Source organism: Labeo rohita, chromosome 15 (assembly GCF_022985175.1).
Source record: "Labeo rohita strain BAU-BD-2019 chromosome 15, IGBB_LRoh.1.0, whole genome shotgun sequence".
In the NCBI taxonomy this organism is placed as follows: Eukaryota; Metazoa; Chordata; class Actinopteri; order Cypriniformes; family Cyprinidae; genus Labeo; species Labeo rohita.
Window position 1 is genome coordinate 12,121,091 of NC_066883.1, and position 13,811 is coordinate 12,134,901.

Consider the following 13,811-nt stretch of genomic DNA (forward strand, 5'->3'; position numbering starts at 1 on the left):
GCTTTGAGTAGAACATTCAAAAGAACAAACTTTATTTGAAATCCTTTGTAACATTATAAATGTCTTCACCTTTTGATGAATTCAGTGTGTCCTTGCTAAGTATTCATTTGTTTAAAAGCAAAAATCTCGAGTAGTTGAGAACTTGAGAATGTTTTTCATTTAGTGTCGACAATAACTAAAGAGTTTAAGGTAGGTGGAGCTTAGCGAAAGGTCAACTCTGCATCCTGTTTGCTACCTCAGGAGTTTGATGGGAATTTAAATGGTGCGCAACCCTGTTATCTACAGCAACGGCTGCTCCAAAACAGCATGTCTTAAAACTAAGTGAGCGATTATTTTCCTTTTTATGACGTGAATCAAAACTGATAAGAAACGTCGCAGTAAGGACTGTATTTTGAAAAGCCTGTTTAAGATGCGAGCTGCTTACATGCTTTCGGACAAGGTCAAGCCTGCGTGTTCTCATTACGCGTGCCTGAGCGTATGTTGAAGGATTTACTGGCAGCTGTTCTAGTGTTGGATTTACGCGGGTGTGAGACGTTTATTCTCTCTCTCGCTCTGTTAGTGTGTGAAAGTGTGAGGAGTAGATAGAGAAATAGAGATGATACATCCTGTCTATCACTCACAGAGGTATCAAATCCCACCTCCGGCCCCCCCATACACACATAAATACACAGGCACTGAATATTTAATCACCACTGTTCAGAAGAAAATGGATTTGATAAACAAAGAATTACCCTGATAGCACAAAAATATGAAAACATCTGTTCATCAACTGTGTGTTTTTTTGTTTTTTGCTTTTTTCTTTCTGGAAAATGTGTTATTTGTCTTAGTCGTCCTCTGTTCATATCCTTAATGCTAAATCTACCCTAGAAATTGGATGGAAGTTAGAATGCTGTTGGATTGGTGGGTTAGAATCCTGTTGAATCCCTAACCCTGGACTTAACCCTAACTCTGATATCTGATTGGTTGAACCCTGTACCTGACCTTAAAATCTGATTGGTTATTGGCGATGTTGTTCTAGGCCCCCCCAAAAATTGTCCTGCTTAAGGAAATCACATATAGCATTGCAAAAACCGTGTCATAGAGGAATTTTCAACAACACATATTGCACATATTGCAACCGAATGCAATACTTTCCACATGATGTCCTTTCACTGACGTCTCGATAAAGTACTGGGTGACTGTTTTTATTCCTTTAGTGATTGTTTTAAATTGGCATTTGGTTTTGGTTAAAGCCATCCCTCACCACCTCCACTTCTGTACTGCCACTCCATGATGTGTCTTATTATATTAATCCCTCTGTCGTGATAAGAGATCTCGATATCATGTCATATGTGTGTGTGTTGTAGATTTCAGCTTGGGGGAGATATCACTGTCCGATATCGAACAGAACACGGTGACTCAGTTAGGCAGTGAGAGTCTTCTTTCTTCGGGTCTTACTGTGACTTAATCGTATCTTAAAATCAATGCTTGGTGCTACTTAAGCCATGGCAGTGGCTGTGGCCAATAGATTACTGCAGACCAGCGTCCAAGAGGCAGTTTGATATAGATCAGCTCAGGGTGTGGGCATCATTTCCAGGAATGAGGGCAGAATGGTGTATTGAGTGCTATGTTTTATGTTGTTGAGGACTTATCAGACAGTCCAGGATCTTCAGGATACTGAAATCCTTACACTTGTGAGATCAGCTATAATATGGCTTGCCCCTACATTTTTTTTTTTAACAGTTTCACGTTTCGAAGGGCTGTTTCAATTTTGAGATTCTTAAGCTTTTAGTTATTGATTGATTGATTGATTGATTGATTGATTGGTTAGTTAGTTTGTTTGTTTGTTGTTAATCTCTTTGTGTGTGTGTGTGTGTGTGTGTGTGTGTGTGTTTTGAATAATGAAAATTATTTATTTGTAGATTTTTTTTTATTTAATTATTTGATTATGACCACCAAAAGATAAGACATTTACACACACTTGGAATACATGATAATACAATTTTAAAAAAGAATAACTTTTCATAGTTATAAAATATAGTTATATAATACCTACATATATATTAGGGGTGTAATGATAGGCATATTCATATTGAATCGTTCGGTACAAGTGTTTCGTTACGCATTACAAACCGATTTGCTGGACGGTGAGATAGTTCATTAGAGTTTTCCCTCTTTTTCTCGTTTTTTTTGTTTTTTTTTTTTTGTTTTTTTTTGCTGTTAAATAGCTTGTAAATGCCTGTGTGCATTTTACTTTCACTTTCAAATTAGTGGCAATTATATATATTTGTTGTTGTTGTTGTTGTTTTACTTTTTTTTTACTTTTTTTTTGGCCTGGCGAAGTCTCCACAGACAGTGCACATTAAGTCAAGTCAAATCACCTTTATTTATATAGCGCTTTTAACAATACAGATTGTGTCAGAGCAGCTTTACAGTATTAAACAGGAAAATAGTGTGTTAATAATGCGAAAGGACAACAGTAAACACTCAATTTTCAGTTAAAGGCAGTTTATCATTAAATTCAGTGATGTCATCATCCAGATAAGTTCATTTCAAATAGTGTATGATATCGCTGGAAATTAAGTGCCCCCAACTAAGTTCCCAACTAGTTAAAAGCAACATCCATTTCCTGGACTAAAAACATGTGTAACCTTTACTGAGATCTGGCCACGAGAGAAAGTTCATGAATGAATTGTCTCGCCTCTCGCCTTTGGTGGCAACAAATCCAAAACGGACACATTTCAAGTGACTAGATTTAGGACCTGGAAAAAGACACGGAAAAAAAACAATGAACATCAGAAAAGCAGTGGGCACATTTCTGGTTAAAAAAATGAAAGTCTATCAACAGACAAAATGGGAAGCATCGCCATTCAAATAGGAAGCAATAGTCAAAGCTACTCCACAGTTTAGTAAACACTGTCAATCTCTTTAAAGGGGTCATGAACTGAGAAACCAAAATTCCATTGATCTTTTGACTTATAAGAGGTCATTGTACTATAAAAACATGCTATAAATTTCAAAACTCAAAACTTTGTCGTTAGTCTATAAACAACTTATTGAAGGCAGTCTGTCAAAATGACAGCTTTTGGAATGTTCTACTGTATGATGTAATAGTGTGGATAAGCACCGCCTCCGCAAAAGATTTTTGCCTTCCTTCTGATCCCAACATTAGGAAGTTAATGAACTTTATTTTTAATAAAGTTCCAGACCGCGTCAATAAGAACTTGGTCCTTTGTTCACTTAATTTTACTGCAGATTCGTTTGTAAACCAAGCACAATTTGATGCAGGAATTTCAAAAAGATTGAAACTAAAAGACGATGCTGTGCCAACTATATTGGATCCAACAGTAATGTCGCAACTTTGAGTAAGTGTGAGTAACTGTTTTCATCATGTGGTCACTATTCTTACTATACTTTATCTCTTCTTACAGATCTTTTGATATGTATTGAGTTATTTATGCGTTTTTGACCTAAATTACAGCAGCATCCATCTATGAGGAATGTACGCCGTCAAACATACACAACTGTTAGCCAATCATAGCAGTGGGTGTTACTTCCAAGTCTACAATTGGCCACACCCATTCAAACGAGGGTGTTAAAAACAGGACAGAAAATAGCTTATTACTTCTAAATTATGATGCTCTTTGAAAATCTTGATAACATTATAAGTGGACCTCAGTACAAAATAAAAAACAAAGTGTTCATGGCCCCTTTAAGTTGTTCTTGGCTGTGCTGTATTGACTGCTTTGATGCTGTGCAATAAGTTTTCATTGTTTTCAAGTTTTCAATGACAAAAGTTGTCATTGTTTTGACACTTATATCAGTAAAGACTTTCCTGAGAAAGACATTTTTGTGCTTTGTTCAGCTGTTCCAGTGTTCAGCTTGAATAACTAATGTTTTCCAGGTATTTTGAATTAATAGATAAAAGAGAATTTCTGAGAAGTATGGAGTGGTTAATGTTAAATTATACTTTTTATATGCATATGTTAAGTGACTGTCTGAGCCTGTAAAATGAAGTCTGTAGCCATTTCTTTTTTCGTCTAAATGCCACATCTGTTTGCTTGACTTTCTGATGAAAATGTCAGCATGTTTTTGTGTCTCTTCAATTATAAACAGTCACATTTAGGAATCTATTGTGCAAAAGTCAGCAAACTTTGAAGCCAGATTTTAATGTACTACATGAGTCATGCTATTTACATAGCTTTTCTCACTTCTCCATAAAAACTAACATGTCCCAGTCGACGACTCCAGATTAGTTTTGCAGTTTTTATGCTATACTTTTAATATTAAACTCAGCCTGGTAGCTTTTTGTCTATTCTCAGAGTGCATTAAAAGCATCTTTTAATCAGCCAGCCTTGTTAGCGTGCCAAGAACACTATTGAAATAAGACACTTCATATTCGGCCCCTAAGAGAGCGATTACGGGCCCCTAGCGAAGAGAGGGCTTGTGCAAATTCGCCAGATTCAAACATTTCTATGTTAAAAGCCTGCTGCATTATTTTCAGAACAATAAGTCATAATTTAGGCGGCCAAGCAGGAGGCGGTGGGTTTTGTTTGATAAGTGTGACACGTCTTGTTTCAAAGGTCCTGTTCCCCTGCTGCAGTAGCTTTCCATTATGAAATTAATAAGCCAAAGCTAGAAAAAGACATCCATGTGGAGGGGTGATAGATATCGTGCAAGTATGTGGTTTTGGGAATCCATGTGATCATTCTTACAGCAATGGTTTAATCTGATCATGTGACTCACTTTTTCTTTCCTGCTTCTCCTTCTTATCACCATTTCAACTTCTTTTTTTAACTTTCATGTTTATCAGATAAAGCAGCAATTTAAGAACTGTTTGTCTTCTGCTGCAATTGTGACCTATTCAAACCTATTTTTCCTTTTTTTTTTTCGTATTTGCTTTTCCGTTATTTATGTAGTATCTAGCATTTCAGTTTTCGTTTCCTCCTCTGTAGAAAAAGTGCAACACTTACACTACAAACGGAAATGTAGCTATTCTTTAAAATTAAACGTTCTGCCAACATCGAACAATCAAGTGTTCCTCAGCCAGAGTATTTAAAAGAACCTTTACGATAGAAGATTGCTGCCTCTAATAGGGGAAGTAGTTCCCCTCAGATAATAATAATAAAATATAGCTGCAAGCGGCCGATTACCGGTGTTCAAGCGCTTTTAGCCATTTAGGCACATATGAAAAAAAGTAATTTATTTAGCCAGCCTGTAACCACCTAAATCAATGATTTAAAAAAAGAATTTTTGACAAATCCAGGTAATTTACCATAGAAATATTATGTTTTTAATGTTTATGACTGTTATAGCACCAGCTACGGTCCGATCTCCTTAAAACTTTGCATGCTTGTTTAGAGTCACCTGTCACATGTGCTCCGCAGGTTTCATGAAATTTTAAGTTTTTTTACTATTTTTTAAAATTACCTTCTCGAACATTTAACAAACGATTTGATTGACAGCAGTGGTTCTAGTGGCAAAGTTGTCCAGAATGAGGAGTTCTATCATATGAAATGAATATTGTGCGTATGTACAAAAAATGTGCAATATACAATAATTTATGACCTTGACTAATGCAATATCACCCCACAGTGGCTGATTTCTTTCAAATTCCTCTCAGACCTTTGGGGCCGTGAGAAACAGGACCACTAAGTTTTATTCTGGTCGGCCTCCGATAACCTTGTCTAATAGGTGCCCAAACTTCATCAGCCAATGACGGCCTTTTTGTTTTTTTGAGATACGCAAATGTCCTTATAAAACACTTGTGGCACATTGGACTACGACTGCGCACAATGATTTTCATGTTGATGGGACAAATGGTTGTGTAGTTATAGACATGTTAAAGTTTTTGCCCTTGTAGCGCCACCAAGTGTCAAAACTCTGTGATTCTTTTTCCTGTGACCTCAAATTGTGACCTCTTACGTAGGTGCTGTGAGTTTGGCGAAGATATCTCATTCCGTTCAGAAGTTATAAGCATTTTACTAAAAGTGGCCCTGCCCCATTCAAATGTTCTGGCGTCTGGTCCCTTTCAGTTGAAAGTTCAACATTTTTTTTTTTTTTTTTTTTAATCAGTAATATTCACTCTCCAGAGAATCGTCCTGCACTGCTTTGGTTCCATTCGGGTGAAAAACCTAGAAATAGTTTGCAAAGGTAGATTTTTTTAAAAAAAAAAATCAAAACTCCAAAACACTCGAGCCCACAACTGACGGTTTAGGAGTTATGAGCGATTTCGTCGTTTTGACCTCTGTAGCAACCCCCGTCAAGCTGAGTGGGGTGAGCCTTGGTGACGTTGTTGGCAGTGTAGAAGTTTCAAGTCTGTACGATTTACGGTTTGGTCTGCACAATCAGTTTTACGTTGAGATTGCTGATCTTTGGACATTCAAGCGCTATGTGCTTGAACCCCTAATTATGCCATAAAGAAGACATAAAGAGGATGTTTTTTTTTTATGCCAGTAGCAAATTTTGCTGAATTTAAAATGTTGAACCTTTTTTTTTTTCTTTTGTGTTTGCCAAAAGAAAATCTTGTTGGAATTAAATGCAATTTATTTAATTTTTTTTTTTTTTTTTTAATTTTTGTTTATTTTAAGATGTAAAGTTAAATTTGTTTATTTTTTGGAATTTTTTCTAGAATTTAGATTTTCTTTTGTTCAAACCTAACAATTAAAATATATTCTTGATATTGCATTATAACAGTGTATTTTCCCCCTGTTTCCTATAGGTGCGTCTAGAATGGCCCACTGATCTGTCCGTGAGCCCGATGGACAATTCGCTTTATGTTCTGGACAACAACGTAGTCCTGCAGATCTCAGAGAACCATCAAGTGAGGATTGTAGCGGGAAGGCCAATGCACTGCCAGGTACCAGGCCTGGATCATTTCCTAGTCAGCAAAATCGCCATCCACGCCACCTTGGAATCCGCCAACGCGCTTGCTGTCTCCCACAACGGCTTGCTTTACATTTCCGAGTCGGACGAGAAAAAGATCAACCGTGTCCGGCAGGTCTCAACCAATGGAGAGATCTCTCTGGTAGCTGGTGCCCCTAGTGGCTGTGACTGCAAGAACGACGCTAACTGCGACTGCTACTCGGGTGACGACGGCTACGCCAAAGACGCCAAGCTAAACGCACCCTCCTCATTGGCAGTTTCGGCAGATGGAGAACTCTTCATCGCCGACTTAGGAAACATACGCATCCGATATGTCAGGAAAAACAAAGCATTCCTCAACCCGCTCAACATGTATGAGGTTTCCTCGCCCATCGATGACGAACTCTACCTGTTTGACGTGAACGGGAGTCACATCTACACTCAGAGCCTGACCACTGGAGACTACCTGTACAACTTCACCTATTCTGGCGAAGGTGACCTGAGCAGCATCACGGACAAGAATAAGAACAAAGTGACCATTCGTAGAGACACAACAGGATTGCCGCTCTGGCTGATGGGTCCTGATGGCCAGACGTTCTGGTTCACTATTGGAACTAATAATGCGCTGAAGAGTGTTGCTGCCCAAGGTCAAGAGATTGCCATGATGACTTATCATGGAAGCTCAGGTCTGCTGGCCACAAAGAGCAATGAAGACGGATGGTCTACCTTCTATGAGTGAGTATACTTTCTACTTTCTGTTTACTGTCTTCTATACTAAAGGCTATAAAAGGATATATTTTCCATGGCACATGAAGTTTAGAACACGTCATGCTGCAAAGAAGCTTTTTTTTTGTTTTTGTTAAGATTTCCAATGTTATTTTTTAAATATGAATATATTTAATAAGGTTTTTATACACTTTTTACATATTTTACAAAATTAATTCTATACACTATTTACACTATGTCTGAAAAAGACAAATCAGTCTTTGGCAGTGTACCGAGTTTCACATTCATCACTCCATACTTCATAGCGCTGCTTCACTTGACTACTGGAAGCTAAATTTACTCTTGCTCAGCGTAAATTGCAAAGGTCTTGGTTGGCTGTGGGTCATGTTACTGTAGATACAGTCAAGAGTTCACAAGGTCTCTGTGGTTTATTGGACTTCAGTCATCTGCTGTAAGGTAATTGGTTTCAAGAGTATCCCAGACAGTGTTGTTTTTAGAGTTCCTGCTTCTGCAGTTCAGGCACTCATTTTCTTTTCACATTTACACAGTCTAACCTTTAATATTTTTATATGAATAAAAATACAAAAAAGTTATACAATATATATACCTGAATATAAATCAGTCAATGTTGGCCAATGGCCCATAGGAGCACAGATTTTTACCCGTGATGTGTACAAGGCAGAATTCAGTTGCCTCAGTTATAATTCATTTTGATCAACCAGGCACGCAATTCTGGGTAGTCAGTGGTGGCACAGGCCCACCTGCTAATTCCCACCAGCTAATGTAAGACAACAGCTATTCATCTAAGATTTCTAATTTATTCAAATTACCAATTAAAATTTTAGTTTTGCCTCTAGGCCCACTCATTTTTTGGATGCCCACCCAAACAGTAAATCCATCCTGTGCTCCTGTAACTGATTCCAGATTAACTAAAATATAAACCTTTTTCTAGAGAAAATGATTGGCCCTCAGTCTATATAACAGAACAGAAAATCTGTTTACATTATACTTATGTAGCATATTCATTAGCATATTTACTTTCATGTGACCTTGACTGTAGGCGAAACTAATTTAAAACTACTTCACACACATTTATTGCTTGTACTGTTTATTTTGATGTACAAATGCTGCATATTTGATAAGGCACAGTGAATTGTTGTAGATAACCAGGCATAAATGGCATCGCCTCAAGCGTTTAAGAAAGTTCAGATTTTCGTCTTTTGTTTCAGTCCCATGCTGTCATATCATTTGTTTAATCCCCTGTTTGCCAAATGAACAAATGACAAGCAAAGTACATTTACTCAATAATTGCAATTAGTGAGAGAGAAAAAAACAATAATTAACATCAGGAATAGTTGCTCTGTTGTTGTTTTTTTTTCTTCCTAAGCAATTAGATCCGTCCATTCCCTCAGGCAACATGAGGTCATCTTTTGTGATAAAGCTTGGTTGTTGGTTGCTCTTTCTTTTTTTGTACGTTGTAATTTGATATTTTATTTTGCATAATTAACTTTGAAGGTCAAGCTGCCATCTAAGGGTCAAAGTCACTGTTTTCCTGCGCTAGAATAGAGAAGCCTAAACAATTTATCTGCGCTCTCCAAAGTGTGGCACACGCGGTATATCATCTCTGCCACCTGAATTCATTAAGTCCTTGTAAAGCGTGTTCGCCTGCGGACGTTACAACAGCCAGGACTCGTGCAGAAACTGTACAGCGAGTAGCGCAAGCATAACAAAGGCTTCTGCTACGATGTCCATCTGTTCAGCTCTAGAAGAAACATGCTGTTGTGTATACTAACAGCTCACTCTAAAAACCCAAACTTGGGTAAAATATGGACAAAACCAACTGTTAGGTTTAAAATGTAATTAAAAAAATTAACCCAATGGCTGAGTTTGTCCATATTTTACCCAAGTTTAAGTTGAAACAACCTAGCACTTTTAAGAGTGAGAACATACTGTGATTTAAAATAATAACAATACCTGGATTCAAACTTTCAGTTCCATTTTTAATTCTGGAACAACTGCTTCCTTCCACTGAATTAAACAACATTTACAGCTATATTAGAGCTACTGTAAAGTTCATATATATATATATATATATATATATATAAATTCAATATTTTTTTTATTATAGCTACTGAGCTTTCACAAAAAAACAATTCATTTTTATTCAATTCAATTCTTATCTTTATTATGTAGATATTTATTTATTTATTTATTGTCTTATTGAATGCGAAGTGTCCTTGAGCTTTGGAACAGTGCTACATGAAATAGTTCACACTTTATTTTAAGGTCCAGTTCTATTAACAAACCATTAACTACAGCGTTTTCCTCAATAAACTCCTAATTTTCTGCATATTGATAGTTAGTAAGGTAGTTGTTAAAGTCAGGTATTGGGTAGGATTAGGGATGTAGAATATGGTCATGCAGAATAGGTGCTTTATAAGTATTAATAAAAGGCATGCTAATAAGTAAATAGTTAATAGTGAGCATTGTTCCCTATACTAAAGTGTTACCAAAAAATATTATTATTCCTTATTACTCCATATCAATGATATGTATGCTATAAGTATGCTCATGTTTTCAAAAACTACAGTACCATTTAAACGTTTGGGGTGAGAAATAACTTTTTTCTCAGCAAGATTCAGCAAGAATAATTTTTTTTTAAAAGAATAAAACTTTATGTATCTAAAACTTCAAATAGATTTTTTTTTTTTTTACAGATGTTTTATAATATTACAATTTCTATATCAAAAAAATGTTGTTATTTTGACCTTTCTAATAATGAAAGAATCCTGTCAAATTATATGTTATATGTCAAATTATATTGTATATGTTTCCACAAAAATGTAAAGCAGCACAACTTATAATAATAAAAGCAACACTGATAATAATAAAAAAATGTTTCTTAAGCAGCAAATCAGCATATAAGAATGATTTCTGAAGGATCATGTGACACTAAAGAGTAATGATGCTAAAATTTCACAGGAATACATTTTTGCATATGTGACCCTGTACCACAAATAACTATAATGTTAATGTTGACCCATAAAATGGTTTTGTGGTCCAGGGTCACATATATTAGAAAATAGAAAACAGTTCTTTCATATAGTAATAATTCTAAATTTTAATGATTTAAAATTGTAATACAGTGATCAAATACATAAAAGACTGCTGTCAAAAACAAATCTTATTAGCTCCAAACTTTTGAACTGTAGTTCATGCTTTTCAAGGCCTTGGCCAGGGATTGAAAAGAAATACTCACGTTTTCATGTCAGTTATATGACCATAAAGGGTTCAGACAGATATAGACATTCACACTGTTATTTACGAGTGCTTTCTTTGCTCTGCTGTATTTGTGTCCTGTAATGTGAACTGCAGCCGTGACTCAGTGGTACATCTCGACCAATACTCCAATCCCAGGGTGCGTTGAGGCGGTCAGTTCTCCATGACTACAATAGACTGCTGCTCTAAAAGGAGATGTTTGGTCACCGAGATGAATCAGTCGGCACTTACTTCACACAGCCTGCTGAGAGAGCACTCACGTGGAGGCTGGCGAATAAAACATATGGGGAGGAAAGGAACAAAGTAGGAGAAGAAAACAGGATAATTTAGTTTGCTTGCCAAAGAACAGAACAAAACCATTGTGGGTCGACTGCAGTCATTCACTCCTCTATTTAGTTGCCAGCCCCCAACCTCCTTTCTGTGCCTCTTGAAAAAACGGAGCAGCAAAAATGATACGATGAAAAGAGTTTCGGATAGGGAATAAAGAGGCTGATAAGAAACATATCACGGAAGCTTTTGGCTTTCACCTCTTTATTACCTTTACAAATGAAAAGGAGGAGACACATTTTGTACTTTTTATATGATTTTTCTTTAGTGTGTACAGCAGGGATAGACAACGTCGGCCCTGGAGTGCAGCTGTCCTGCAGAGTTTAGCTCCAGCCCTAATCAAACACACCTGAACAAGCTAATAAAGCTCTCCGAATTACTAGAGCCAAAGCCACTAGAAGACAAGTCTGCAACCATTAGCCGAAAAAGTGTAACGGCTAAAAACTAAGACTTCTGGTCTGGCAGTACGTGGGAAAAGAAACCATAGGATGTTTTCTTTGAATGGATGTCAATGGAAAAGAAGCTTCACTACGCTGAATAAACAGCTTTTCAGAAGAAACGGCTTATCATTTAATGAATCCACAGCCTATCTGCTAATCTTCAACATGTTTTACACTGAACAATACTTTTGGATTAAAGAATTTTTTTAATTTACCACGAAAAAATGCCAAGTCACTGACTTTTTGTGACAGGTGGGATTCAGCTTATGGAAATTCTCATTCATTCTTATGGTAAACAGCGATAGAGTGTCACACAACTCTGACTGAAATTCAGTGATGTCAAGGCTGTAATGTGATTGCTTATTAAGGAACACATGATCCAAGTTAGCGTTACGCTTTCTCCAGTATTAAGTAATACAGACCCCCTTCTCGCCCTATAGTTAGAAAACTTCTGCTAGGGCTACAGGCAGGCGAGTTGTTTTTTTTCCTCCAAGGTTGGAGCTAAATTCTGTGTAGGTGTAGAGCCTGTGAAGTTGGACCATGGTTTGGATCAGGGATCCTCAAATCTGGCCCACGAGATTCACTTTCCTGCAGAGTTTGGCTCTAATCCAAATCAAACACATGTGAGCATGCTAATCAGTGTCTTCTGGATCATTAGAAAATCACAGATAGATAAGTTTGATCAGGGTTGAAGCTAAACTCTGCAGCACATTGGGCCTCCGGGCCAAGATCTGAGGAACCCTGGTTTACGTGGTCCATGCACCTGTGTTGTAAAAAAGAAATCTTGGATTCAAAGGATATTGGATGAAAGTCATAGAAAATAAAAACAAGTATCTCAACCAAATCAGGTTTGTTTCTAAAATATTAGCTTTGAAGATCTCAGTGTTTCTTTCGCAGACTATTTGTTGCTGTCACTTCTAGTTGGACGAAAGATCTGTCTGCAAGAGTGCTGCTCTACACTCAGTTCTTTCTCCCAGGGAAACTCATATTGCATTTTATTTTCAGAACCAAGCAATTTCAGATTACCCAATGAATTTGACTCTGTACAGCTGTTTGCGATGGGTGGTTTGAAGCTTAAACCAGTCGTGTTCTTAAGAAATAGTTCCCGCAAAAATTATATTTCTGTCATTTTCTCACAGCACGTCATTCTAGACCTTTGACTTTTTTTTCTTCTGTGGAACACAAAGGAAGATTCTTAAAGAACAAATAGGGAACCAAGCAGTTAATTCTCAAAATATCATCTTTTGTTTTCCACAAAAGAAAGAAAGCCATGAATGTTTGGAATGACATGAGGGCGAGAAAATAATGACAGGATTTTCATTTAAGTCTAAACACTCAACTCCACAAGCCATGGGGACCATATTTAAATACAGCAAGCCTGTTTTGAGCATGGAGAAGAAGTTCTTCATGCTGTTGCTTAACAAATAAGGTCAGTTTTGTTTCAACGACTGAAGCTGAAGTGTAATTTTTGTGCTACTTATGTAAGCCTACCAAACTGGAAAAATAATGATGTCTGCCACAGTGGTAAACAGTTCCAAAAAGCGAGAAGGAACCTTCAACCCTTTTCCATTGCGGTCCAAAATATATTTTGCGACACAGTTACATTTTTTTCATTGGCCGTTTTCTTGCTTGTACAACTCACTTTGACAATACCTCATTAGAAAGCCAGACCTGCATTTGATTGAAATCCACAGTTGGTCTCATTAAAGACAAGTCGAGCCATCTTTTTTCACACTCTGTTCTCTCCATCTCCACAGGTATGACAACTATGGGCGGCTGACAAACGTGACCTACCCCACGGGCAGGGTGAGCAGTTACCGTACTGATTCAGACAGTACTGTGCGGGTGCAAACCGAGGGCTCCAACAAAGAGGACATCACGGTCACCACCAACCTCTCGGCCTCAGGAACCTTCTATACGCTCATGCAAGGTAAGAATATCTGCAAAGCCCTTGCTGTACTCATCCTAGAGGATAGTACTTGGGAATTCGGTGATGTACTAGCCTAGGTCCTGGAGGGCTGGTGTCCTTCAGAGTTTAGCTCCAACTTTTCAAGTTTCTGGTATGCCTAGTAAAAGCTTGATTAGCTGGTTTAATTGGGGTTGGAGCTGAACTTTGCAAGACACCAGTCCTCCAGGACCAAGTTTGTTCACCCCTGGTCCAGACATTATAATATGCAGTACGTTTACTCACCTTCA

The 13,811-nt window shown here is 37.3% G+C and overlaps 1 protein-coding gene across 6 annotated transcripts in view; it reads left to right on the plus strand.

Annotated features, from left to right (window-relative positions):
- Positions 1 to 13,811, plus strand: part of tenm4 (teneurin transmembrane protein 4) — a 243,565-nt gene that overhangs the window by 204,061 nt on the left and 25,693 nt on the right. For all 6 annotated transcript variants that reach the window (XM_051128614.1, XM_051128615.1, XM_051128616.1 and 3 more), the window contains 2 exons: positions 6,701 to 7,578; positions 13,373 to 13,545. In XM_051128614.1, coding sequence (XP_050984571.1) covers positions 6,701 to 7,578; positions 13,373 to 13,545 — 1,051 coding nt within the window. The remainder of the gene's footprint in view (positions 1 to 6,700; positions 7,579 to 13,372; positions 13,546 to 13,811) is intronic.